The sequence below is a fragment of the Salminus brasiliensis genome, chromosome 20 (assembly GCF_030463535.1).
Source record: "Salminus brasiliensis chromosome 20, fSalBra1.hap2, whole genome shotgun sequence".
NCBI lineage: Eukaryota > Metazoa > Chordata > Actinopteri > Characiformes > Bryconidae > Salminus > Salminus brasiliensis.
The window spans coordinates 2153951-2181697 of NC_132897.1; the positions used below are offsets into that span (position 1 = coordinate 2153951).

The following is a 27747-nucleotide window of genomic DNA, read 5'->3' on the forward strand; positions in this document are numbered from 1 at the left end:
GCTGCGCAGTACTAAATATACATTATGAATGATTCCGTATCCACTATGAATTATTTGCTATCCAAAAATAATGTGGCACCCCCACAGCTCTTCTAGCTGATAACTTCGCCTCTGGCGCCACCTGCCGGCCAATAACGAACAGCAGAAAAACAGCGTGTGACGTCAGACGCACGGCTGCGTGGTGATGCCACAGAGCCTTTGCAATGGGAGCTAGATAACCTACTCAGAGCGAGTCTACAGCAGCTTTCACTGAGGATTAGCTGAAGGAACACCGGCAGGTAACGATTTCCCACCTATCTGAGGTTATAGTCAGCTTATACATCCTGTTAGAGGCCGAAGTGTTTACAGTCCAACGTTTAAAACCAGCGATATAGACGAGGAGAGCGAGTTAGCCTAGCCAGCTAATCCACTAACGGTGCAAGAAGGCAGTTGTCAAGGTAACTTAGCAGCAGCTCCTGCTGGTGTTAGCTGGCTAGCTAATGGTGTTAGCTACGTGTGTGCTTCTGATCCTATTAATATGACTTTCTCTATTTTGGCCAGTTTTATAAGACCACGCCGTGTTATTGTAGATAGCCGCAGTTCCAGGCTTTGTTTGGACAGTCTGCTTGTTTGGGGCATTAGCCCATGCTAGCTCCGCTAATTCTGCCTTTCTGTAGCCCTTAAAACCTTTAGTCTGGCTTTTAATACGTGTAACGTGTAGCTAACTATCTGGGACACAGATAATATCCACTCTGAACTATTCACTATCCACTCTGAACTATTCACTATCCACTGTGAACTATTCACTATCCACTGTGAACTATTCACTATCCACTCTGAACTATTCACTATCCACTCTTTACTATGAACTATTCACTATGAACTATTCACTATCCACTGTGAACTATTCTCTATCCACTCTTTACTATGAACTATTCACTGTGAACTATTCACTATCCACTGTGAACTATTCACTATCCACTCTGAACTATTCACTATCCACTCTTTACTATGAACTATTCACTATGAACTATTCACTATCCACTGTGAACTATTCACTATCCACTCTTTACTATGAACTATTCACTATGAACTATTCACTATCCACTCTGAACTATTCACTATCCACTCTGAACTATTCACTATCCACTCTGAACTATTCACTATCCACTCTGATCTATTCACTATCCACTCTGAACTATTCACTATCCACTGTGAACTATTCACTATCCACTCTGAACTATTCACTATCCACTCTGAACTATTCACTATCCACTCTGAACTATTCACTATCCACTGTGAACTATTCACTATCCACTGTGAACTATTCACTATCCACTCTGAACTATTCACTATTCACTCTGAACTATTCACTATTCACTCTGAACTATTCACTATCCACTCTGAACTATTCACTATCCACTCTTTACTATGAACTATCCACTCTGAACTATTCACTATCCACTCTGAACTATTCACTATCCACTCTGAACTATTCACTATCCACTCTGAACTATTCACTATCCACTCTGAACTATTCACTATCCACTGTGAACTATTCACTATCCACTCTGAACTATTCACTATTCACTCTGAACTATTCACTATCCACTCTGAACTATTCACTATCCACTCTGAACTATTCACTATCCACTCTGAACTATTCACTATCCACTCTGAACTATTCACTATCCACTCTGAACTATTGATTATTGGCTATGCAGTACTGAATATCAATTATGAACTATTCACTATCCACTATGACCTGTTTAGTATCCACTATGAACTATTCACTATCCACTATGAACTGTTTAGCATCCACTATGACCTGTTTACTATCCACTATGAACTATTCACTATCCCAAAGAACTGTTTAGCATCCACTATGAACTATTCACTATCCACTATGACCTGTTTACTATCCACAATGAACTATTCACTATCCACTATGACCTGTTTAGTATCCACTATGAACTATTCACCATCCACTATGAACTGTTTAGCATCCACTATGAACTGTTTAGCATCCACTATGACCTGTTTACTATCCACTATGACCTGTTTACTATCCACTATGAACTATTCACTATCCCAAAGAACTGTTTATCATCCACTATGAACTATTCACTATCCACTATGAACTGTTTAGTATCCACTATGAACTATCCACTATGAACTATTCACTATCCACTATGAACTGTTTAGTATCCACTATGAACTATTCACTATGAACTATTCACTATGAACTATTCACTATCCACTATGAACTATTCACTATCCACTATGAACTGTTTAGTATCCACTATGAACTATTTTCTATCCACTATGACCTGTTTACTATCCACTATGAACTGTTTAGCATCCACTATGAGCTATTCACTATCCACTATGAACTGTTTAGTATCCACTTTGAACTATTCATTATGAACTATGAACTATCCACTATGACCTGTTTAGTATCCACTATGAACTATTCACTATCCACTATGAACTGTTCACTATCCACTATGAACTGTTTAGCATCCACTATGAACTGTTTGGCATCCACTATGAACTATTCACTATCCCAAAGAACTGTTTAGCATCCACTATGAACTATTCACTATCCACTATGAACTGTTTAGTATCCACTATGAACTGTTTAGTATCCACTATGAACTATTCACTATGAACTATTCACTATCCACTATGAACTGTTTAGTATCCACTATGAACTATTCACTATCCACTATGAACTGTTTAGTATCCACTATGAACTGTTTAGTATCCACTATGAACTATTCACTATGAACTATTCACTATCCACTATGAACTGTTTAGTATCCACTATTCACTATTCACTATGAACTATTCACTATCCACTATGAACTGTTTAGTATCCACTATGAACTATTCACTATCCACTATAAACTGTTTAGCATCCACTATGAACTGTTTAGTATCCACTATGAACTATTCACTATCCACTATGAACTGTTCACTATCCACTATGACCTGTTCACTATCCACTATGACCTGTTCACTATCCACTATGACCTGTTTACTATCCCAAAGAACTGTTTAGCATCCACTATGAACTATTCACTATCCACTATGAACTGTTTAGTATCCACTATGACCTGTTTACTATCCACTATGACCTGTTTACGATCCCAAAGAACTGTTTAGCATCCACTATGAACTATTCACTATCCACTATGAACTGTTTAGTATCCACTATGAACTATTCACTATCCACTATGACCTGTTTAGTATCCACTATTCACTATTCACTATGAACTATTCACTATCCACTATGACCTGTTTAGTATCCACTATTCACTATCCACTATGAACTATTCACTATCCACTATGACCTGTTTAGCATCCACTATGAACTATTCACTATCCACTATGACCTGTTTAGCATCCACTATGAACTATTCACTATCCACTATGAACTGTTTAGCATCCACTATTAACTGTTTAGCATCCACTATGAACTATTCACTATCCACTATGACCTGTTTACTATCCACTATGACCTGTTTACTATCCACTATGACCTGTTTACTATCCACTATGAACTGTTTAGCATCCACTATGAACTATTCACTATCCACTATGACCTGTTTAGTATCCACTATGAACTATTCACTATCCACGATGAACTATTCACTATCCCAAAGAACTGTTTAGCATCCACTATGAACTATTCACTATCCACTATGACCTGTTTAGTATCCACTATGAACTGTTTAGCATCCACGATGAACTATTCACTATGAACTGTTTAGCATCCACTGTGAACTGTTTAGCATCCACTATGACCTGTTTAGCATCCACTATGAACTATTCACTATCCACTATGACCTGTTTAGTATCCACTATGAACTATTCACTATCCACTATGAACTGTTTAGCATCCACTATGAACTATTCACTATCCACTATGAACTGTTTAGCATCCACTATGACCTGTTCACTATCCACTATGACCTGTTCACTATCCACTATGAACTGTTTAGCATCCACTATGACCTGTTTAGCATCCACTATGAACTATTTAGACTCGCTATGAACTATTTAGCGCCCACTATGAACTGTTTAGAATTCACCCTGAACTATTCAGCATCCACAATGAACTATTCAGCATCCACTATGAACTATTTAGCGCCCACTATGAACTGTTTAGCGCCCACTATGAACTGTTTAGCATCCACTATGAACTGTTTAGCATCCACTATGAATTACTTTCATCCACTATGAACTGTTTAGCGTCCACTATGAACTATTCAGCGTCCAGCATGAACTATTCAGCATCCACTATGAATTACTTTGATCCACTATGAACTATTTAGCATCCACTATGAACGATTCAGCATCCACTATGAACGATTCAGCATCCACTGTGAATGACCTTGATCCACTATGAATTACTTTGATCCACTATGAACTATTTAGCATCCAGCATGAACTATTCAGCATCCACTATGAACGATTCAGCATCCACTGTGAATTACCTTGATCCACTATGAATTACTTTGATGCACTATAAACTATTTTGACTCACTATGAACTGTTTAGCGTCCACTATCCACCATCTTCAAGATAGGAACAGTACTAACACTAGCAGTTCTCCCATTGCTTCCAGAACAGCCTTAGTTCTTCATGCCATGGACTCTTCAAGATGGACATTCCTTTGAGATTCCATGGAGATCTCCCGTTCTACCACGTCCCAAAAGGGTTCAGATCAGAAAGCCTTTGAAGAGCACTGAACTCATCGTCATGTTCATGAAAGCAGTGAACGGGTCGTCACACTGGAAGTAGCCGTTAGAAGATGGTCAGCTGAGGTCATGCAGGGATGCACATGGTTATCCGCAATACTCGTATAGTCTATGGCCTTCAGGAGATGATGGATTGGTGTTAAGGGACCCAATGTGTGCCCAGGAAACGCTCCCCACACCATTACACCACATCCACTGGGCTGGATTGGGCTGGGCTGGGCTGGGCTGGACTGGACGTGCCTACTTTAGGTTTGGACGTGGCGATGTTTGGAGCGGCTATCTGAGTATTTGAGTATTTTTGATGTGCATCCCTTAGTGACCACAATTTACGATCTTCTATCTGCTTCTTGTGACTGGTGTCACCAACATGACCATGAGTCCAGGCCTCATCAGTGGAATCCCCAGTCCAGTCTGAATCCAGTAGAACATCTCTGGATGTGGTAGAACTGGATATTCCAGGGCTGTTTCGAGAGCAAAGGGAGGTTCCTAATAAAGCGATCAGGGGTTGGATGTGAGTTGTAGTATCTTTTTATAGCTAGTCTGAGAAACCCCAGATGTCCAAATAAGGCTGTCACCTTCAGGCCCATATGGCGCTGCCTTCTGCTAATCCTCTTAGCTCCCAGCAAGGTCGCGACGGTGCACTACCTGAGTGCACATCAAGCGAGGGATCAAGGAGGATTGTACACGTATAATTATACAGTGGAACGCAACGATGTTCCTCCAGGGCCTCATCACGACTTAATAACCAGCTCCAGGGCTCTGTACACAATCGATATGCAGAAGCGTGTAGAGGAACCCGAGTAAAAACTACTGCAGTGAAGGAAAAAGTAAAAGTAGACGCCCAAAAAATTTCCCATGTACTGAGGAACTACTGAAATGCTGAGTAATTACTCTTACTAAGAGTACGTAACTGTGTAGGTACTTAGTGTTGAGTAACTACTTGAATACTTAGCAACGACTGAAGTGCTAAGTGAGTACTTTTGTACTGAGTAGCTCTTTGAGTGTTGAGTAACTACATACTGAGTAACTACTTAAGTGCTATGTGAGTACTTTAGTGCTGAGGAACTACTTTAACCTACTTAAGTGCTTAATAAAATAATTGAATACTGAGTAATTATATACCAAGTAACTACTTGAATACTAAGTAACTGTTTGATTGTTGAGTAACTGAATGCTGAGTAATTACTTGAGTGCTAAGTACATGAATACTGAGCAAGCACTAAAGTGCTGAGTGGGTACTGAATAGCTACTGGAGTGCTGAGTAATTATGTATTGAATAACTACATGAGTGCTGAGTAATTATGTATTGAATAACTACATGAGTGCTGAGTAATTATATATTGAGTAACTACTTGAGGGCTGAGTACTTGTGTACTGAGTAGCTACTTGAGTGCTGAGTACTTATGTATTGAGTAACTACTTGAGGGCGGAGTAATTATGTATTGAGTAACTACTTGAGGGCGGAGTAATTATGTATTGAGTAACTACTTGAGTGCTGAGTAATTATGTATTGAGTAACTACTTGAGGGCTAAGTACTTATATATTGAGTAACTACTTGAGGGCGGAGTAATTATGTATTGAGTAACTACTTGAGGGCTGAGTACTTATATATTGAGTAACTACTTGAGGGCGGAGTAATTATGTATTGAGTAACTACTTGAGGGCGGAGTAATTATGTATTGAGGAAGTACTTGAGGGCGGAGTAATTATGTATTGAGGAAGTACTTGAGGGCGGAGTAATTATGTATTGAGGAAGTACTTGAGGGCGGAGTAATTATGTATTGAGGAAGTACTTGAGGGCTGAGTAATTATGTATTGAGTAACTACTTGAGTGCTGAGTAATTATGTATTGAGTAACTACTTGAGGGCTGAGTACTTGTGTATGGAGTATCATCTGAAGTGCGAAGTCAGTACTTTAGTGCTTTAGGACTATCAGTTGTAAAAATACTTAATTGTGTAATGGTCTGATATTCAGGTATTTACGGTATTTCTGTATTTCTCTGTGTGTTTGGCTCAGGATGACTCTGGGTGCAGTAGCCTCAGTGATCTTGGCCTTCGGAGGAGCAGCTCTGTTTTCCTCTGTTCACAAGATTGAGGAGGGACACACTGGTGTTTACTACAGGTGAGTATGTCCGACTGCAGGAATACACTCATACCTGTTGAGGCTTGTTCACGCCTGGCACTTTCATTCATCCTGGGAGGTCCAATTATAAATTAGCGGGGCTAAGTACAGGTGTTATCATGGCCATGGTTCTAATGAGTGTGTCTTTCTATGGGGATTATCTAAGCCACATTAAATGTCCAAAAGTTTGTGGACTCCCCTTCCAATGAATGTATTCAACTACTTTTGCTCATGCACAGTCACACAGCTTGTCTATTTTTAATGTCCTTGATTTAAGTGCGTTGTCTCTGCAGGTGTCCCAATACTTTTGTCCAAATATACAATACAGCAGCTTTGCAAAACATAACTATCTACAGTTATTCTAACACACAAAGTAAGCTGTCATGGTTTGGTAAAGCAGGCCAACAATGATTTTGTCCAGCAGGTGGCGCTGTGGTTTAGGGACAGACACATATATTTTAAAGTGGACTCTAACTAATACCCATGTCTCATAAAGTTTACCTTGCCATACTGCACACAGTGACCCCAACCCCCCCCATACACACTCATCATTTTCTCTTATTAACCATATACTGTATACTGGCTCTATACACACCTCGCTGTCAGAAACCTTGTATCTCCAAATTAGCCGTCAATGGATGTCAATGTAAAAATATTTAGTTCCAGATCATTTTGGAGAATTTCTATTGGTTGATTCATCAACTGCCAGATTCACATGATCTTGGTGTTTACAGGACAATGTGAAGACAATGTGGACCAGTCCAGTCTGTATGAGCTGTTCTAGGCAGTACCTGCTCCTCGTGCATGTTCTACACTGATCTGATTGGGTCTGTTTCTTACTCAGGGGCGGAGCTCTACTGACAACCACCAGTGGGCCAGGGTTCCACCTGATGCTGCCATTCATCACCTCCTTCAAGTCTGTGCAGGTGAGAAGGATAGACTTTGGAGAGCTTAGCAATGCTAGTCTTAGTCCGCTGTTGCAAAATAATGGAAGTACCACTTAACCGCTGTGCCAGGTTGGGTCAGTACTCCCGAGCGTAACAATGGACTTAATGGACATATATGTGCAAAAGTATTTGGACGCCTGCTCGGATTCATTGTTTCCACCTAAATACCAAAGGTAAAAAATAAAATGAAGTTCTGCATTTGTTGAGGTAACTGTCTATACTGTCCAGGGAAGAAGGCTTTCTAGTAGATTTTGAAGGAGCACTGCTGTGAGGATTTGATTGTATTCAGTTATGAGCATTAATGAGGTCAGGATGTTGGATGATGATGATCACCATCCCACCTCATCATCCCAACTCCTCCCAAAAGTACTGGATGGAGCTCTACCACCATCATTCCACAGAGCACAGTTCTTCCACTGCTCCACAGCTCAATGCTGGGGGGCTTTATACCCCTCCTCTAGCCAACGCCTGGCATTATTAGGCAGCATGGTGCCAATAGGGTCATAGGTTTATTTGTTCCAGAGAGTCCTATTCTATTGGCAGTACTTCTCTACAGGGACTAGACAAGCTGTGAGTGTGTGTGCATTTGGACATCTGTGTCAGTAATGGGTGCAACTTAAAACAGCCGAATGCATTCATCAGAAGGGGTGTCCACAAACATTTGGACATATAATGGAAAAATCTTTCGAGCATGACAAACCCCCTTTTATTTGATGGCCAGCAGTTGCTGACAAATTGCCACTGCTGAGTTGCTCAACTGGCTACCGTTACGCCTCGCCGCATCAGCAGCCTTCACCTCCACAGCTGAATCCAATCCTGCTTTTATTCCAAGCTGCAGGGTATATCCTGTAGGAGCAAATTAATGAGGAATCTGACAAGTTAGGAAAGAACCCAGTGGTCAGACTAGAAGACCAGAAGAGTTTCTATTTGAGATGTAGACCTGTACGATGCATGGGCATGACGTCCATCATTTTTGCTGACCTCTAAATTGTGGTTGGTGTGGCGCAACAGATAACACCACTACCTGCCATTGAGCTACCACACTGTGTGGGAGACTGGGGTTCGATTCCCGGTCTGGGTGACTATGTATGCTGCAATACACCAATAAGAGTCCTTGGGCAAGACTCCTAACACTGCATTGATCCACCTCTGTAATATGAGTAACCTTGTAAGTCGCTCTGGATAAGAGCGTCAGCTAAATGTCATAAATGTAAATGTAATGTAAATGTTCGACTTGGCGAGGAGCCCATTAATGCAAATGAGCTGGTATGGCTACTTTGTTTAGGGGGAAAAGGATATATATATATATATATATAATTAATCCAGTGAGTTTTCTTAATTATCAAAAGAAGAAGTAAGAAAGATCCTAGTGGTCACTCTAGAAGAGCTTCCAAAGTCATGTGCAAAGATGGTCTTGGATGGACTTGTTGGATGGACACAGCGTAGCCTGAGCAAGTGGCCTAGAATGTCGTCAACGTTTAGACTTGAGATGCCGCCTTTCAGTGCATTGCTGAGTTACGCTAATGGCTAACAACACACCTCGCAGCCTCCATGCTCTTTACCACCACAGGCAAATCCGATCCTGCTTTTATTCCAAGACTAATATAATGAAGAATCTGAAGAGGTAAGAAAGAACCCAATGGCCTCTATCAAGAAGAGCTTCCAGAGTCCTGTGCAAAGATGGACCTTCAGACTTTTCTCTTTGGTGTGAACCTAAATAGCAATTTGGTCCGACCAAAGAAGTTGGTCATGGTCCAGATCAAACTGAAGCATGCTCGGGTTTGTTTGCAGTGTGAAAACACACTTGTTTTTTTGAGGGTTCAGACTTTCTGACAATTACAGGAAATTAAGGCAAGCTATCGTCACCCATTAAACAATAGAAGAAAGTAAGAGTGTAAGAGCAGTAAAAAAGAGCGTCTGGATTAGATCTGAGGGGGTTGGTCTAACTGCTGCAGGACGAGCTCGTCCATTTGGTAATATGGTAGTCTTCTCACAGTCTGAGCTTGCAATTGGTGCTGCTGGTAGTAATACTATAATGATATGGTGTAGTGGAAACCGTATCAGTCTGTTCTGCCAAACTGCCGACATCGGACACACATCTTTCTATAAACCAATCAATGTTATGTATTATGAGGTGCAGTCCTCGCAGGCGACAGGACATCAAGAACTCTGCATGAAATATCTAGCACGCTCTCTAAACTACAGTGTGAAACCCGAACTAATCAAAAGAACACAAAGTAACAACAGCACCAACCCTGATTCGGGCCTTCAGGTTTGAAAACATCATTAAACTTAAACAAACATCTTTGGAGAGACCTGAAAGTACCAGTTTACAGATGCCTGGCATCCAAATCTAATGAAGCCTGAGAGGTTCTGCTCTGAAGAATAGGATAAACTGCCCAAATCCAGGTGTGCAAGACTTGTAGCAACGTATCCAAGAAAGCTTGCAGCTGCAATTCCTGCCAAAGGGGATTTTACAAAGTATTAAAGAGATTTTTCAGTTAATAATTCATTTCTGAAACACATGGTTTTACTTAATCAAAGTGGATGGTGAAGTGAAGATTGATGGATACATATGGCAATTATATCAAATCCACAACACAAATTGTGCAAGACGCCTGTTCAGAGGTTTTACTCCCCTAAACACATTCCTCTAACCCCGAGAGAGTTTTTACTGTAGAAGCTCCAGATCTCATCAGAACAGATAAAGCAGCTGAACATAAATCCAGTAAAGAGGAGAAACAAGAGCTTCTCATTCTGAAGAAAGAAAGTAGTGAGATCTTGTCGGTGAGCTAGTCTGAAGAACAGAGCTCGGTTCCTCCAGGTTTCTCCTGGACGCCCCCCAGTCCAGCCAGCACAGCGTGGAGGATGTGTTCACCTCCATCATCATCAGCAGCAGCAGCAGCAGCTCACCTGATTTACCATCAAACCAGGTGTTGATCTGAGGAGAACTCTAAATAATAATAGACTCCATGAGGAGAACTTTGGAGATGTTCTAATGATGAACACAGTGATTGAACACAGAACCACGACTGTTTATTCTAATATCAGTGATTTACTGAGGAGATCAACAGATCTAATTTCAGTCTAATTTAATTTCTAGAAAATAATAAGGGAGACTCCAGACTGTAGGAATGCATTGTATTGGATTACTGTGCTTTTGGCTCCTCAGCCATGTCTTTACTTGATTGCAATGAAGGGCAGGTGTGCAGGTTTGTAAGGTGAGAGGTTCACACTAGAGGCACAGAGATGATCTATCACATACCAGACAAGTGTCTTGGACATCCAGGAGTGAGCGCAGTGCTCAGCTCAGATCATTCCCATAAAAGACAGTCACATGGAGAACACACTGTACACACTGTTACGGTACGTACAGTCATTTATCGTAAGTATGCAAGCCGCTGGGTTTGCATAGTATTGTGGGAACGATCTCGCTTAAAGAGCTCTTAAAGAACACAAAGTTCTGTGCAGAGATCATAGAACCTGTCTCTACGCCCCTCCGTAAATCAGCCATTTATGATCTAGGGCCAAGATTGGCTAATGCTTTACTTGGGTGGTCCATTGTAGATGCCTCGTAGATTCTGAACTGACCCTCTGCGTTAACTGCAACTGAACTGTAAGATGAACTTAACCCAAACCCTAACCTTAGTCTTGATTCAGGGTTAGATTTAAGGTGTAGGTTAGGGTTGGGATTAAGGTTAGGGTTTGGTGCAGGCTTACATTCAGCTTGGAGTTCAGGTGCATGTAATACATTACTACCTGAATACACGGATAATTATGAGCCTTGTTTCCCCCTTCTGTCTCTCTTTACAGACCACCCTTCAAACAGACGAGGTCAAAAATGTCCCTTGTGGCACAAGGTAAGATTGTCAACGTAACTAATTTTGTCAAGAAATATTGTGTGAATTTTTGATTGAATAGAGTTTATTTAAGGTTAGGGTTAGAGTTTAGGGTTGATTTAAGGTTAGAGTTTAGGGTTGATTTAAGGTTAGAGTTTAGGGTTGATTTAAGGTTAGAGTTTAGGGTTGATTTAAGGTTAGAGTTAGAGTTTAGGATTGATTTAAGGTTAGAGTTAGAGTTTAGGATTGATTTAAGGTTAGAGTTAGAGTTTAGGATTGATTTAAGGTTAGGGTTAGAGTTTAGGATTGATTTAAGGTTAGGGTTAGAGTTTAGGATTGATTTAAGGTTAGAGTTTAGGATTGATTTAAGGTTAGGGTTAGAGTTTAGGATTGATTTGAGGTTAGAGTTTAGGGTTGATTTAAGGTTAGAGTTTAGGGTTGATTTAAGGTTAGAGTTTAGGGTTGATTTAAGGTTAGAGTTTAGGATTGATTTAAGGTTACAGTTTAGGATTGATTTAAGGTTAGGGTTTGAGTTTAGGGTTGATTTAAGGTTAGAGTTTAGGGTTGATTTAAGGTTAGAGTTTAGGATTGATTTAAGGCTAGGGTTTGACTTTAGGATTGATTTAAGGTTAGGGTTAGAATTTAGGGTTGATTTAAGGTTAGAGTTTGGGGTTGATTTAAGGTTAGGGGTTAATTTAAGGTGAGGGTTTGAGTTTAGGATTGATTTAAGGTTTGAGTTTAGGGTTGAATTAAGGTTAGGGTTTGAGTTTAGGGTTGATTTAAGGTTAGAGTTTAGGGTTGATTTAAGGTTAGAGTTTAGGATTGATTTAAGGCTAGGGTTTGACTTTAGGATTGATTTAAGGTTAGGGTTAGAATTTAGGGTTGATTTAAGGTTAGAGTTTGGGGTTGATTTAAGGTTAGGGGTTGATTTAAGGTTAGGGTTTGGGGTTGATTTAAGGTGAGGGTTTGAGTTTAGGGTTGATTTAAGGTTAGAGTTTAGGGTTGATTTAAGGTTAGAGTTTAGGGTTGATTTAAGGTTAGAGTTTAGGGTTGATTTAAGGTTAGAGTTTAGGGTTGATTTTAAGGTTAGAGTTTAGGGTTGATTTAAGGTTAGGGTTTGACTTTAGGATTGATTTAAGGTTAGGGTTTGACTTTAGGATTGATTTAAGGTTAGGGTTAGAGTTTAGGATTGATTTAAGGTTTGAGTTTAGGGTTGATTTAAGGTTAGGGTTAGAGTTTAGGATTGATTTAAGTTTGAGTTTAGGGTTGAATTAAGGTTAGGGTTTGAGTTTAGAGTTTAATTAAGGTTAGGGTAAGAGTTTAGGATTGATTTAAGGTTTGAGTTTAGGGTTGAATTAAGGTTAGGGTTTGAGTTTAGGATTGATTTAAGGTTAGGGTAAGAGTTTAGGATTGATTTAAGGTTAGAGTCTAGGGTTGATTTAAGGTTAGGGTTGATTTAAGGTTAGGGTTTGAGTTTAGAATTGATTTAAGGTTAGGGTTAGAGTTTAGGGTTGATTTAAGGTTAGGGTTTGAGTTTAGAGTTGAATTAAGGTTAGGCGTTAGAGTTTAGGATTGATTTAAGGTTAGGGTTAGAGTTTAGGATTGATTTAAGGTTAGGGTTAGAGTTTAGGTTGATTTAAGTTTGAGTTTAGGTTTGATTTAAGGTTTGAGTTTAGGGTTGATTTAAGGTTTGAGTTTAGGGTTGAATTAAGGTTAGGGTTAGAGTTTAGGGTTGGTGTAAGGTTAGGGTTTAAACAAGGCTTACATTCAGGAGCATTACTCTGAGCGCTGCAGTTACTCAGTCATTTGTATCCTCTGTTTTTCAGTGGTGGAGTCATGATCTACTTTGATCGAATAGAGGTGGTGAACTACCTCATACCCTCAGCTGGTAAAAAAAAAACAGCTTCTGCTCTGTTTGATTTCTGATGTGAGAACAGTGCTTATTGTACTTAAAGTTTTATATCTGTCAGTAACGTGTGTGTGTGTGTGTGTGTGTGTGTGTGTGTGTATGTGTATGTGTGTGTGTGTGTGGGGGGGGTTTCTTCTTGGTCTTATGTCACTCATTTCCCATAAATCACGTCCTTGCCCACAGTGTACGGTATTGTGAGAAACTTCACAGTGGATTACGACAAAGCTTTGATCTTCAACAAAGTGCACCATGAGCTCAACCAGTTCTGCAGTGTTCACACTCTTCAGGAGGTCTACATAGGCCTGTTCGGTAAGACCTGAGCCTTTATTTCTTAACCCACCTTCCAGATTCCCACATTGGATACATCTCACAGCACCTACTAAAGCTGCTACAGCTGATCAATATTACCAATAACATCAATAATAAAAATCATTACCAGCTCTGCTGACTGGTTGGCAGCAGCACAACTGTCTTGCGTGAGCATCTGGTGAAACGAGCAGAACCATGAGGAACCCTCATCACAAACCATCAGCCTGAAACTGCAGTGTGTGTGTGTAGTCTTTACAATCTCACAGTTGGAACAGTGGAGTGACATTAATCCAGTATGAATCTGCAGTGTGTGTAGTGTTTACAGTCTGATATTAATCCAGTATGAATCTGCAGTGTGTGTAGTGTTTACAGTCTGATATTAATCCAGTATGAATCTGCAGTGTGTGTAGTCTTTACAGTCTGATATTAATCCAGTATGAATCTGCAGTGTGTGTAGAGTTTGCCGTCTGATATTAATCCAGTATGAATCTGCAGTGTGTAGTGTTTGCCATCTGACAATAATAACTGTAGATTGAGTTTAATCCAGTATGAATCTGCAGTGTGTGTAGTGTTTACAGTCTGATATTATTCCAGTATGAATCTGCAGTGTGTGTAGTGTTTACAGTCTGATATTAATCCAGTATGAATCTGCAGTGCGTGTAGTGTTTACAGTCTGATATTAATCCAGTATGAATCTCAGTGTGTAGTATTTACAGTCTGATATTATTCCAGTATGAATCTGCAGTGTGTGTAGTGTTTACAGTCTGATATTAATCCAGTATGAATCTGCAGTGTGTGGTGTTTACAGTCTGATATTAATCCAGTATGAATCTGCAGTGTATGTAGTGTTTACAGTCTGACCGTAATAACTGTAGATTGAGTTTAATCCAGTATGAATCTGCAGTGTAACAGTAATATGTGTATAGTGACTTGAATTCAGTATGGATAAGCGATGTGTAGTTTTCAGTTTCACAGTAATAACAGTAAACTGACTTTAATCCAGTATGAATCTGCAGTGTGTATTTGTTACAATAAGCATGTTGTCTATTAACACTACATTTATTTATGTTGTTCTTAAAGTTCCCAGGTTTGTGGAGAATCTCATTGTTAGAACTTGCGAGTGCGCTCTGTTCACTGTTAGTATTTTTGCTTTGTCTTCAGTGAGGTTCTTCACTGTTACACATGTTTCTCATCACCAGCTTACATCAGAAAGGAGAAACCCGGGTCCAATAATGAATGTTATTTAGCAGCTCAGTGGAGGATTTTGGGGGGGGGTGTTTGTGCACAGTGTAGGAGCAGACTGCAGTCGCTGTGAGCAAGAAAAGCATGCATTTCTGAGAAGTGCACGAATAGGTCCGCTAACCCCTAACACTGTAAGGGTTTGTATGAGGGTCCATAAATCAGGTTCTCTCTCATAACTATCATGATATTTTGGCTTGCAGACAGAATGCATCTTTATCCAATCATTTAACCCAAAATCCTAACCGTAACATTACCCTACCCAACCTTACCCTTCAATCAACCATATATCCTAACCCTAACCCCATTACCCTACCCAACCTTACCCTTCAATCAACCCTATATCCTAACCCTAACCCCATTACCCTTCACAATCCCTATATCCTAACCTTAACATTACCCTTCACAATCCCTATATCCTAACCTTAACATTACCCTTCACAATCCCTATATCCTAACCTTAACATTACCCTTCAATCAACCCTATATCCTAACCCTAACCCCAACATTACCCTACCCAACCTTACCCTTCAATCAACCCTATATCCTAACCTTAACATTACCCTTCAATCAACCCTATATCCTAACCTTAACATTACCCTTCAATCAACCCTATATCCTAACCTTAACATTACCCTTCAATCAACCCTATATCCTAACCTTAACATTACCCTTCAATCAACCCTATATCCTAACCTTAACATTACCCTTCAATCAACCCTATATCCTAACCCTAACCCCAACATTACCCTTCACAATCCCTATATCCTAACCTTAACATTACCCTTCAATCAACCCTATATCCTAACCCTAACCCCAACATTACCCTACCCAACCTTACCCTTCAATCAACCCTATATCCTAACCCTAACCCCAACATTACCCTACCCAACCTTACCCTTCAATCAACCCTATATCCTAACCCTAACCCCAACATTACCCTTCACAATCCCTATATCCTGACCTTAACATTACCCTTCAATCAACCCTATATCCTAACCTTAACATTACCCTTCACAATCCCTATATCCTAACCTTAACATTACCCTTCAATCAACCCTATATCCTAACCTTAACATTACCCTTCAATCAACCCTATATCCTAACCTTAACATTACCCTTCACAATCCCTATATCCTAACCTTAACATTACCCTTCAATCAACCCTATATCCTAACCTTAACATTACCCTTCACAATCCCTATATCCTAACCTTAACATTACCCTTCAATCAACCCTATATCCTAACCTTAACATTACCCTTCACAATCCCTATATCCTAACCTTAACATTACCCTTCAATCAACCCTATATCCTAACCTTAACATTACCCTTCACAATCCCTATATCCTAACCTTAACATTACCCTTCAATCAACCCTATATCCTAACCTTAACATTACCCTTCAATCAACCCTATATCCTAACCTTAACATTACCCTTCACAATCCCTTTATCCTAACCTTAACATTACCCTTCAATCAACCCTATATCCTAACCTTAACATTACCCTTCAATCAACCCTATATCCTAACCTTAACATTACCCTTCAATCAACCCTATATCCTAACCTTAACATTACCCTTCAATCAACCCTATATCCTAACCCTAACCCCAACATTACCCTTCACAATCCCTATATCCTAACCTTAACATTACCCTTCAATCAACCCTATATCCTAACCTTAACATTACCCTTCAATCAACCCTATACTATCCAATACTTACTACCATGGTTTCCCTTCAACATATGCTGCACAGCACACAATTAAACAGCACTAATTACACTCTCTGTAATGAATCACGCAGTTGATCAGTATTCTTTAAGCACAGACGATATCCACAATATGCTAAAAAATTTCGATTTTGTATCACAATAACAAAATTGATTCAATACGATAAAATATCATGATATTACTCACTTCTGCTCATAAGTACAGAGCTTGGTTTCTAAATAGACACTGAATAATTAATTGCTATAGCTACATAACAATTTTTGTGTGTAAATAAATGCAGTAAATGTATGTGTGTGTTTTGCAGATCAGATCGATGAGAATCTGAAGCTCACCCTGCAGGAAGACTTGACTGTTATGGCTCCTGGTCTTATCATTCAGGTGTGTGCAGTGCAGTTCATCGCATCCCACTAACAGGCAACAAACTTGCAGGTGGAGAACACTGATTCTACTACTCATTAAGCAGGATTTTCAACATTATTAGAGAACAGATATGGTTCTTATGGTTATGTTTCCAAATACTAAGATACCCCAAACTCCTCTATACTCACACATTCACAGTCTCGTATCGATATTTTTTTATTATGTTACCAAATTGTGTACTATCTATAGCAGCAGTATGCAGGAATTGGGCTCCCCCTACAGTTGAAGGGTCATTCACTTTTACTCCACTGCTGTAAATACAAATCATGCTTTGAGCGCCCCCTCATGGACAGCTGTGCATGGGCATCTGGACAAGCTGAGAGCTCCAGAAACAGCATCTGAAGGTAAAGAAGCATGTGGACTGAGGTGGTCGAGTAATACTACAGGATTTTACCCTAATATGACTTATTACACTGTTCTGGAAGGGCACAGTGAGCATAGACTACCAAACTTAACAGTAGTCACCCTATTAAATTAGGGTATTTCAGGGTAAGAATATTGCATACTGCTTCTTTAAAGGTGGCCGTGGGCATGAAGGTGAAGCTCGAATCTTACCTTTACACCTGAGACCTGATAAAACCTGGCCTGACTGGTACTGGTCAGTTTACTATCTCAGATGGCTTCCCATGCACTGTAAGATCTCTACGTTGACACAGTAAAAAAATGCTTAAGATTAGCTATCCTGAGCTATCCTGATTAGTTCACCAAAGTTATATATATGAAACACTGAAACCAAATCTCCAATAATGTGGTTCCTACCAAACCCAGTTGGGAGCACTGGTAATTTCTGGAGTACAGGTATACCCAGTCTGTCTTGTTGAGTTTGAGGCTGTAATGGAAGTCAATGATACAGTAGAAACAACAGCCAGATTCACATTGTGGAGAAAAGTGAAAACTGGAGATAGATGTTTTTCTGTGACCGCGGCAATGTACAGTTATGTGAAAAAATTAGGACACCCCAAACAATTTTTTTGCTTTACATTTTGAACACTGGTGCCAGTTTTGTAATAATGCCACTGCAAAGTATAGAGTATAGATCTCACTATAGAGCTTAACTATAAGAACTATAAAAACGTAAATAAATATGTTGTAGAATCAACCAGTCATCTTACTAAAATTCCTGAAGAAAAGGCTTTAATCATGTTTTTAATGGAATTAATAGACACACACACACACACACACACATACAAACACATTGATTACTCTTTCAAATGCGTAGAATAGATGGATGGATGGATGGATGGATGGGTAGACAGCCAGTTAGATGGATAGGCAGATAAATAGATAGACAGATGGGTGGACGGCTAGACTGGTAGATAGACGAATGGATTGATGGATGGATGGAAAGACGGATGGTGGTCAGATGGAACATTCATCACTCCTTCAAATGTGTAGAATCAAACTCCGGAGCAGAAGATCAGCTGCAGATGATCAGATCATGGTTGGAGAGGATTATTCTGGAGGAGTCTGTCTTGTTTAAACCTCAGACGTTTAGTCTGGTCTGATCTTGATTGATGGTTAAAGTGAGTGGTGAAGAAGATCACCATGGCCGGATCCAGAGAGCTCTCTGAGGCCTTCAGAAATAAGGGTGGAGGTGCAGAGTGAGAGTCGGGAAGGGGGTTAAAAAGATCTCCGAACAGTTCGAAATCAGCCGACCAGACGAACAGCTGACCAACATGGCCAGATCAGGCCGTCCTAGAAGGTTCAGTCCTGTCTCCAACTGTCCTAAAATGTTCATCACGATAGCAGGTAGATCTCCATCACCATAACAGTTGATGTCTGAGTACAGCTGCTACCATCAGAAAGAGACCAAACAAGCTAGATCTTTATGGGAGGAGAACAAATAACCTAACCTAACCTGTCTAAATAACCAGAACATCAGGACTCCAGCTTCATCTGTCCAAAGCACATTTGTTCCAGAAGTCCTGGTCGTGGTCTAGGTCAGTTTTCATGTGTGGGTATCACCTGGAGAATCAGATCCATATGGGTGAACACCGCTGCCTCAGTGTGGGAAGGGAAGTATGTTTCACAATACGAGGCAGGCAATTTGTTCAATGGAAGCAATCACAGAGCCGTGATCAGAACCAGCAGGTATTTACTGCTCTTACTCTAGAAGGGAATAGTTGCTTGCACTATGCTGACTTAACCCTGATGTGCCAGCGGTAGATGATGCATCGGTTAAACTTTTGCAACTGAACCACTGCTTTTTTTTTAACAACGTGAGCGAGACGTTCTCCCCTGGAGATGGTAAAAGCCGCTCTTACACAACTTTTGTCATACCTTTGTGTAAAGAGTCAGACTTGCCAGAAAGTCCTCATTAACATCAGATCCCCTCAGCTGGGCCTGAACCCAGCAGTTGTTCCGAGCGAACAAAAAAAAAGAATCAAACCCAGAACGAGCCCCTAGCTGTTTTGTGCACATTCTCACACGCGATAGCAAGGCCAGTCACAGAGCTCTGGGGACACGATGTCTATAAACTGCAGGATCTGCTCAGACCTGCTGCGCTCTCACTTCTGTAGACAGTTAGGGCTGATTTTTATTTTTTTATTTTTTGGGGGAGGGGGGGAGGGGTGCAACTGAATGCCTCTTTCTTCCGTTGGGGAAAAAAAAACCCTACATTCCCATTTCTAGCACTGTCAGCCTCCCTTTTCAGCCCCTTTGGATGAATGTTGTTCTGTGAATCATCAGCTGCCACATGCTAAGCAGACATAGTTCTACATAGAACTGAAAAGGTTCTTGGACTTGTATTTAAAGTAGAACCTTTTTGGTGCTGTATAGAGCTGTCTATACACCTATTCATCTATGCATGGTATTCCATCCATCCATCTGTCCATCCAGGGTATTCATCCACTGTATTTCATCCATCTGTCCATACATGGTACTCCTTCCAATCATCCTTCTATCCACAGTATTTAAGCTATCTATTAATCCATTCACAATATTCCATGCGTTTATTCGTCCGTCCGTCTGTGGGCTCACTCTTTGACCAGCACGCGGTTTCCATCCAAAGACGGACTGCTTTGACCGTGCTCTGGCAGGCGAGTCCGGTTTCCTCCTACATGATAAGAGCTGAGCAGTACCGGCGGGAATAATGAGGCGAGGCTGTGTAAGAGGCGAATGATCGATATTATGTGATGTAGGTTGTCAAACACAGATGTTGCAGCTCTGTGAGGGTGGTCTGGAACGTGCCCCAGTCCAAAGAGCCAGCAGCTAACGAGTTTTTAAAAGTATGCGATAAAGAAGCATGCGGCACTGCAGCTCTGCAGGAGATCGGCTCGGAGAGTTTCACCAGCATTCATTAACCGCTCGCTCACTGATGGACTGGAGCGGGGAAGTAAACAGTGTGGTGTGGAAAGACTGGAACTGTGCTCTGTGCTTTAGTGTAGCTGATCAGGCCAGTCTGATTCTGCTGGTACTGAGTCAGTTTCTGTGGAGTTCCAAGTTTCAGTATGAGATGATGAGCAACCTCTTCCAAACAGCTCTAAAGAGCACAGAGTGGAGCTCTTCAGGAGCTTCATCTATCAGGAGCTTTATCTATCAGGAGCTTCATCTATCAGGTCTACCCTCAAAGCACACTTTCCTTCATTCCCGGTCTGATTCCCTGACTGATTCCCTGACTGATTCCCTGACTGATTCCCTGACTGATTCCCTGACTGATTCCCTGACTGATTCCCTGACTGATTCACGGTCTGATTCCCTGACTTTTCTAACATTTTGTCTTGTCTTCAGGAGCTTCATCTATCAGGTCTCTCCTCAAATCCCACTTTCCTTCTTTACTTCCTTCTTTCTCCCTGACGGATCCCCTAGCGGGCCGGCCTAGAAGAGGCAATTTGACTGATTCCCTGACTGATTCCCTGACTGATTCCCTGACTGATTCCCTGACTGATTCCCTGACTGATTCCCTGTCTGACGAACCTTGCTGAAACCCGCATGCACAACAACAGCCTCTTGTTTGACTTTATTTGTTTTTAGCTGTTTTTTTCTTTCTCTCTAACTTTTATAACTTTCTTTCTTTCTGTATACTTTTTCTAACATTGTCTTTTATTCTTTTTATCACTTTTTTATAGCGTCTTTCTAACTTTTGTGTAACTGTAACTTTGTCTTTCTTTTTAACTCCTACACATTCTCTTTAACTTTAGAACTGTCTTTTACTACTTTAACTACTTTAAAACAATTTTTCTTTAGAACTTAAATTTTATCTTTATTTTTAGCTTTCTATTTTTTCTTGTCTTTCTTTATAACTTCTAACTTTTTTTAACTCTTTTTCTTCATAGCGTCTTTCTAACTTTTGCGTAACTTTAACTTTTTGTCTCTATCTTTCTTTTTAACTCCTCTCTACAGTCTTTCTTTTTTAACTTTTCTTTTGTAACTACTTAAAATTCTTTAGAACTTAAATTTTCTTTATTTTTAGCTTTCTATTTTTGTCACTTTTTGTTTATGTATCTTTCCTTTTTCATTTTTCTTTCTTTTTTTATAACTTTTTGTCTTTTTAGCTTTTTCTTTTTTTCTTTCTTTGTAACTTTCTTCATAACTTTGTCTTTCCATATTTCTCTTTAAATATCTATATTTCTTCTTAAACTTTTTTTTTCTTCTTTTTTTCTTTTTCTTTCTGTATAACTTCTTAGATTTTCCCTTTTCCCTCTTTATCTTTCTTCCTCGTTAGCATCAGCCCAGCAAACGCTACCACAGCGTTAGCATCACTGTCACACTTTGTGTCTTTCTATGTTTTTACCTTTTTTTTTCTTTGTCTTTTTACTTTTTTGTCTTTCTGTTTCTTTCTTTCAGTGTTTTTCTAACATTTTTTGTTAAGACTTTGTCTTTCTATCTTTCCCTTTAACTCTTTTTCTTTATTGCTTCTTTCTTTGTCTAACTTTAACTTTTTGTCTCTATCTTTCTAACCCCTTCTTCTTCATCTTTCATCTTTACTTTTTCTTTGTAACTTCGTTTTAACTTTCTTTATAAATTTTTCTTATGTCTTTGTCCATTTGTCTTTTGAATGTTTTTATAACTCTTTGTATCTTTTTGCAACTTTGTCTTTTTTCTAATATTTTTCTAACTTTCTTTTGTAACTTTTTGTCTCTCATGTCTTTTCACATTTGATCTCTTTTTAGCTTCCCTTTTTCCTTGTTTGTTTAAAACTTCAGTTTAACTTTATTTATCTAACTTTTTATAAATCTTTTCTTTTTAGTTTTTTTATTTTCTTTTGTCTTTTTAGCCTTCTCTTTTTTCTTTTCTTTCTTCTAACTTTGTCCATCTTTCTTTTCAACTTCTTTCTCTTTTTTATTTCTTCTTTCTGACTTTCTTCTGCATTTCATCTTTTTTTTTTTTTTTGCTTTCTCTTTTTAACTTACCCCCTTTTTTCTGTCTTTCTTTATCTTTCTCTATCTCTCTCTGTTTTGTCTTTCTTGTTTTTCTTTCCCCATTCAGTCTTTTTTTGATGTTATAATATTAGTGGTAGAATTGTGGTGCTTCAGGAGGGAGGACATAAAAAAAAAACATGGAAACAAAAGGGAATAACTCTCTCTAATATATCTCTTTCTTTCTTTCTCTCTCTCTCTCTCTCTCTCTCTCTCTCTCTCTCTCTCTCTTTCTTTCTTTCTCTCTCTCTTTCTTTCTCTTTTCTCTCTCTCTCTCTTTCTCTTTCTCTTTCTCTTTCTCTCTCTCTCTCTCTCTCTCTCTCTCTCTCTCTCTCTCTCTGTGTGTGGCTGTGGCTCTCTCTGTGGAGGGGGCTTAGTCTGTTTTCCAGTAAATGCTGGTAATATGCGCTCTGTGCCAGGGCTGTTTAAGTTGGTTATATAACAGTGTGTTGTGGGGAGAGAAAAATGGTGCTTAACTAAGCTGAAACGAGCAAGAACTCCAAAAGAGTCCAAACAGCATCAGGAACTGAACTGAGTGTTGAAGCCTGTTCTTCTCTTTATTGTGTAATAATAGTAATAATCACTTTTTGGGGTAAAGTACATCACTCTCCTCACTAATATACTTGTTTTAGACCACTAATCCCAATAGTGTGAAAATTGCTCACAGCAGTGAGAGAGTTTCTCCAGTAGAAGCTCCAGATCTCATCAGAACTAGTCTGAAGAACAGAGCTCGGTTCCTCCAGGGTTCTCCTGGACGCCCCCCAGTCCAGCCAGCACAGCGTGGAGGATGTGTTCACCTCCATCATCAGCAGCAGCAGCAGCAGCAGCAGCTCAGAACTGGTTTCTGCATATCTTTTGCTTCTGCATTTTTCCCAATAATCATTAGCTGAGATTAATCATTCTCTCTCTCTATCTCTCTCTCACAGGCTGTACGTGTCACCAAACCCAACATACCGGAGTCCATTCGCAGGAACTATGAGCTCATGTAAGTTTATTCTCACTCTCACGCTCTCTTGTGCTCTTGCGGTCTCACCACCATTAAGTCAATACGGCTTTAATAATGCCACCACAGAAAAGCGGGCAAAGAGCAGAATTCACTTCCGCCACCTTAAATGCCCTCTTCTAAGGACTGTAGCACACAGACTTTTATGACCTGGGTTTGTCTGTCACCACACTGCGAAGCGAGTAGCACTCTGAGGAATGTGGACAGGATGTCCCAGTACAGAAACTAAACTCTTTTATCTGAAGTGAAATACAGTGCTCTAATCGGAGTGTACGTGTTGTCTGCAGCCTAAAAGAACTCAAAAGACTTCACGGATGGACGGATAGACGTGTAGACAGACAGATAGATGGATAAACAAATGGCTAGATAGAGTGATAGACGGACGGACTGATAGATGGATAGACGGGTGGGTAGATAGATGGATTAAATAGCTGGGTAGATGGATACACTGATGTTCTGATCGGTAGAGGAATAGGTGAACATATAAATGGACAGATGGATGGATAGACAAGGGGATAGATGGATAGACAGACTGGTGGATTAGTGGAGGGATGGATGGACAGATAAATGAATAGATGAGTGGACAGACAAAGGGATAGTTGGATGGGTGGATGGATTAATAAATAAAAGGGTGGATTACTAAATGGGTAGATGGATAGATGGCTGGATCGGTAGAGGGATGGATGGACAGAGAAAGGGATAGTTGGATGGGTGGAGGCATGGGTGGATGGATGGATAAATAAATAGAGGGGTGGATTACTAAATGGGTAGATGGATAGGTGGCTGGATCGGTGGAGGGATGGATGGACAGACAAAGGGATAGTTGGATGGGTGGAGGAATGAGTGGATGGATGGATAAACAAATAAAGGTGTGGATTACTCAATGGGCAGATGGATAGATGGCTGGATCGGTGGAGGGATGGATGGACAGATAAATGGATGGATGGATCTTGATGGTTGAAGTGAGAGGTGAAGATGATCACCATGGTTAGATCCATAGAGCTCTCTGAGGCCTTCAGAAAGAAGGGTTGAGATGCAGAGGAGTCTGGGAAGGGGTTTAAACAGATCTCAGAACAGTTAGAGATCAGCCGCTGTTCTACTGTTCGCTAAATCATCTACAAGTGGAACAGCCGTCCTAACAAGTTCAGCCCAAGAGCAGAACCTCAAGAGGAGTAAAGATATAAACTTCCAACCACAACTTAATTGTGATAGTGTGTATACTTCCCCCCTGGGGTGAGCATGGGGTGAGCATAGGGTGAGCATAGGGTGAGCATAGGGTGAGCGTGGGTGAGCGTGGGTGAGCGTGGGTGAGCGTGGGTGAGCGTGGGTGAGCATAGGGTGAGCATAGGGTGAGCATAGGGTGAGCGTGGGTGAGCATATACACAATCAGAAAATGCATATTTCATTTGGTTGTTTGCACTGGTGTGTGTGTGTGTGTGTGTGTGTGTGTGTGTGTGTGTGTGTGTGTGTGTGTGTGTGTTATTAGGGAGAGCGAGAGGACAAAGTTGCTGATTGCTGCTGAAACCCAGAAGGTGGTGGAGAAGGAGGCGGAGACTGAGAGGAAAAGAGCAGTCATTGGTGAGTGGAGGCGTCACTCAAACCCCTCAGCTCTGTTGTTGTGTTTTGATTAAATACAGTTGTTCTCTGGAAGCCTGTTTTCATTAGGGGTGTGTGTGTGTGCGCATCGTTAACGCGATCCCGTTTCTGTTTGCAGAGGCAGAGAAGGTAGCTCAAGTCGCCGAGATCAAATATGGACAGAAAGTAATGGAGAAAGAGACGGAGAAAAAGATCTCGGAAATCGAGGGTACGTGCTGAACTACAGGTGGAAAATTACAGCCGTTTCTTTAGACCTTTAAACCTCAGTGAATCTCATCACTCTCACGCACAATCCTTGTATCTCCAGTTTTGCCATTTGTCACTTTTCTCCATAATGTGAATCCGACAGTTGTTCTTTATGTTGTATCAGAATTTCATGAGGAATTAACCAATAGAAATGCTCCACAATTATGTGGAATAAGCTGCTGTTCTTGTCTTTTTTTTTTTTTTTTTTTTTTTTTTTTTTTTTACATTGACTTTACATTGACTGAAGTAAATTTTTTTGTTGTTTTTGTTGTTGTTTTTTTACTTCTCCTGGAAAGTTACTATTTTGGAGATACAAGGTTTTTGCATGACAGTGATGATTAATATATGTTACGTAGTTTACTCATTTGATTTATTTATTATTTTTATTTATTTATATATGTATATATATAATGTAGCTACATGATCAGATCATGGTTGGAGAGGATTATTCTGGAGGAGTCTGGAGTCTTATTTAAACCTCAGACGTTTAGTCTGGTCTGATCTTGATTGATGGTTGAAGTGAGGGGTGAAGAAGATCACCATGGTCAGATCCAGAGAGCTCTCTGAGGCCTTCAGAAAGAAGGGTGGAGATGCAGAGGAGTCTGGGAAGGGGTTTAAACAAATCTCAGGACAGTTAGAAATCAGCCGATGTTCCACCGTCCACTAAATCATCTACAAGAGGAACAGCTGACCAACATGACCAGATCAGACAGTCCTAGCAAGTTCAGCCCATGAAAAAATTGAACTCTCCAACCATCCTAAAATGTCCTAATTAATAAATAAATAAAACATAAACAGAAAGGTTTAACCACAGTTAAAAAGACAATTAATAATACTTATTATATTCTTATTAAATTCTTATAATTCTTATCTCATATGTTATGAGATATGTGTGGGCCACTTCAATGAGTCTGGTGTCGGGTGGTCTGGGAGTGCCGCTGGTTGTTGCGCGCACACACACACACACACATACCTTTCCTTTTTACTTTGACGGTGAAGACAACATGGGTGTGTGTCTAATTCTCGCCCTGTTTACTGCAGTTTAAACTCCCACTCGAACCATCGATAATTGCTGATAAACACACTTTGCATTTTGTAGAACTCAGATTTTTTCACTTTCAGTGGCGTCAGATGGGCAGCAAGGCTTAAACTGCTGCTGTTTTCACTGGGTCTGGTCTTGTCCTTCAGTGAATATTTGATTCACCTGTAATTAACTCTATATAACATTAGAATAAACCCAAATAAACATAGTCAGTAGTCTGTGAGTGTCTACCTGTAATTAACTCTATATAACATTAGAATAAACCCAAATAAACATAGTCAGTAGTCTGTGAGTGTCTACCTGTAATTAACTCTATATAACATTAGAATAAACCCTAATAAACAGAAAGTCAGTGGTCAGTGAGAGTGTCTACCTGTAATTAACTCTATATAACATTAGAATAAACCCAAATAAACATAGTCAGTAGTCTGTGAGTGTCTACCTGTAATTAACTCTATATAACATTAGAATAAACCCTAATAAACAGAAAGTCAGTGGTCAGTGAGAGTGTCTACCTGTAATTAACCCTATATAACATTAGAATAAACCCAAATAAACAGAAAGTCAGTGGTCAGTGAGTGTCTACCTGTAATTAACTCTATATAACATTAGAATAAACCCTAATAAACAGAAAGTCAGTGGTCAGTGAGAGTGTCTACCTGTAATTAACTCTATATAACATTAGAATAAACCCAAATAAACATAGTCAGTGGTCTGTGAGTGTCTACCTGTAATTAACTCTATATAACATTAGAATAAACCCTAATAAACAGAAAGTCAGTGGTCAGTGAGAGTGTCTACCTGTAATTAACCCTATATAACATTAGAATAAACCCAAATAAACATAGTCAGTAGTCAATGAGAGTGCCTACCTGTAAAACTCTATCGTTAATCTTGGGGTAACACTGATAATAAGTGAGTTAAGGCGCTCAGTAAGTTAAAAACTGTGCCTCAGAGCGACCAGTTAGCCGCACTGGTGAGGTAAATAGCTAATAACTATGGGCATATGTCCAAATATTTGTGGACACTCCTTCTAATAAATGCATTCATTTATATTTACATTTACATTTATGGCATTTAGCAGACACTCTTATCCAGAGCGACTTACAAAGTGCTTTGCTATTTACCCAAGAAAAGCCTTAGCTAGTTAGAACAGACTAATAGTTCAAAAGAAACCTCTAACCTAAGCTTAGACATTACTAAACACAAGACAATAAGACGACCATAGAACTCTAAT

General features: G+C 39.9%; 1 protein-coding gene across 2 annotated transcripts in view; it reads left to right on the forward strand.

The window, feature by feature from the left end:
* Positions 1–190: 190 nt before the first annotated feature.
* The window catches only part of erlin2 (ER lipid raft associated 2), a 41561-nt gene continuing 14004 nt past the window's right edge, over positions 191–27747 (forward strand). For both annotated transcript variants that reach the window (XR_011977970.1, XM_072664819.1), the window contains exons 1-10: positions 191–278; positions 6764–6868; positions 7713–7794; positions 11629–11675; positions 13481–13542; positions 13747–13872; positions 17151–17224; positions 23550–23608; positions 25113–25204; positions 25341–25430. Coding sequence is in view for 1 of the 2 variants with exons in the window: in XM_072664819.1 (XP_072520920.1) it covers positions 6765–6868; positions 7713–7794; positions 11629–11675; positions 13481–13542; positions 13747–13872; positions 17151–17224; positions 23550–23608; positions 25113–25204; positions 25341–25430 (736 nt within the window). In the remaining variant the exon portion in view is untranslated. The remainder of the gene's footprint in view (positions 279–6763; positions 6869–7712; positions 7795–11628; positions 11676–13480; positions 13543–13746; positions 13873–17150; positions 17225–23549; positions 23609–25112; positions 25205–25340; positions 25431–27747) is intronic.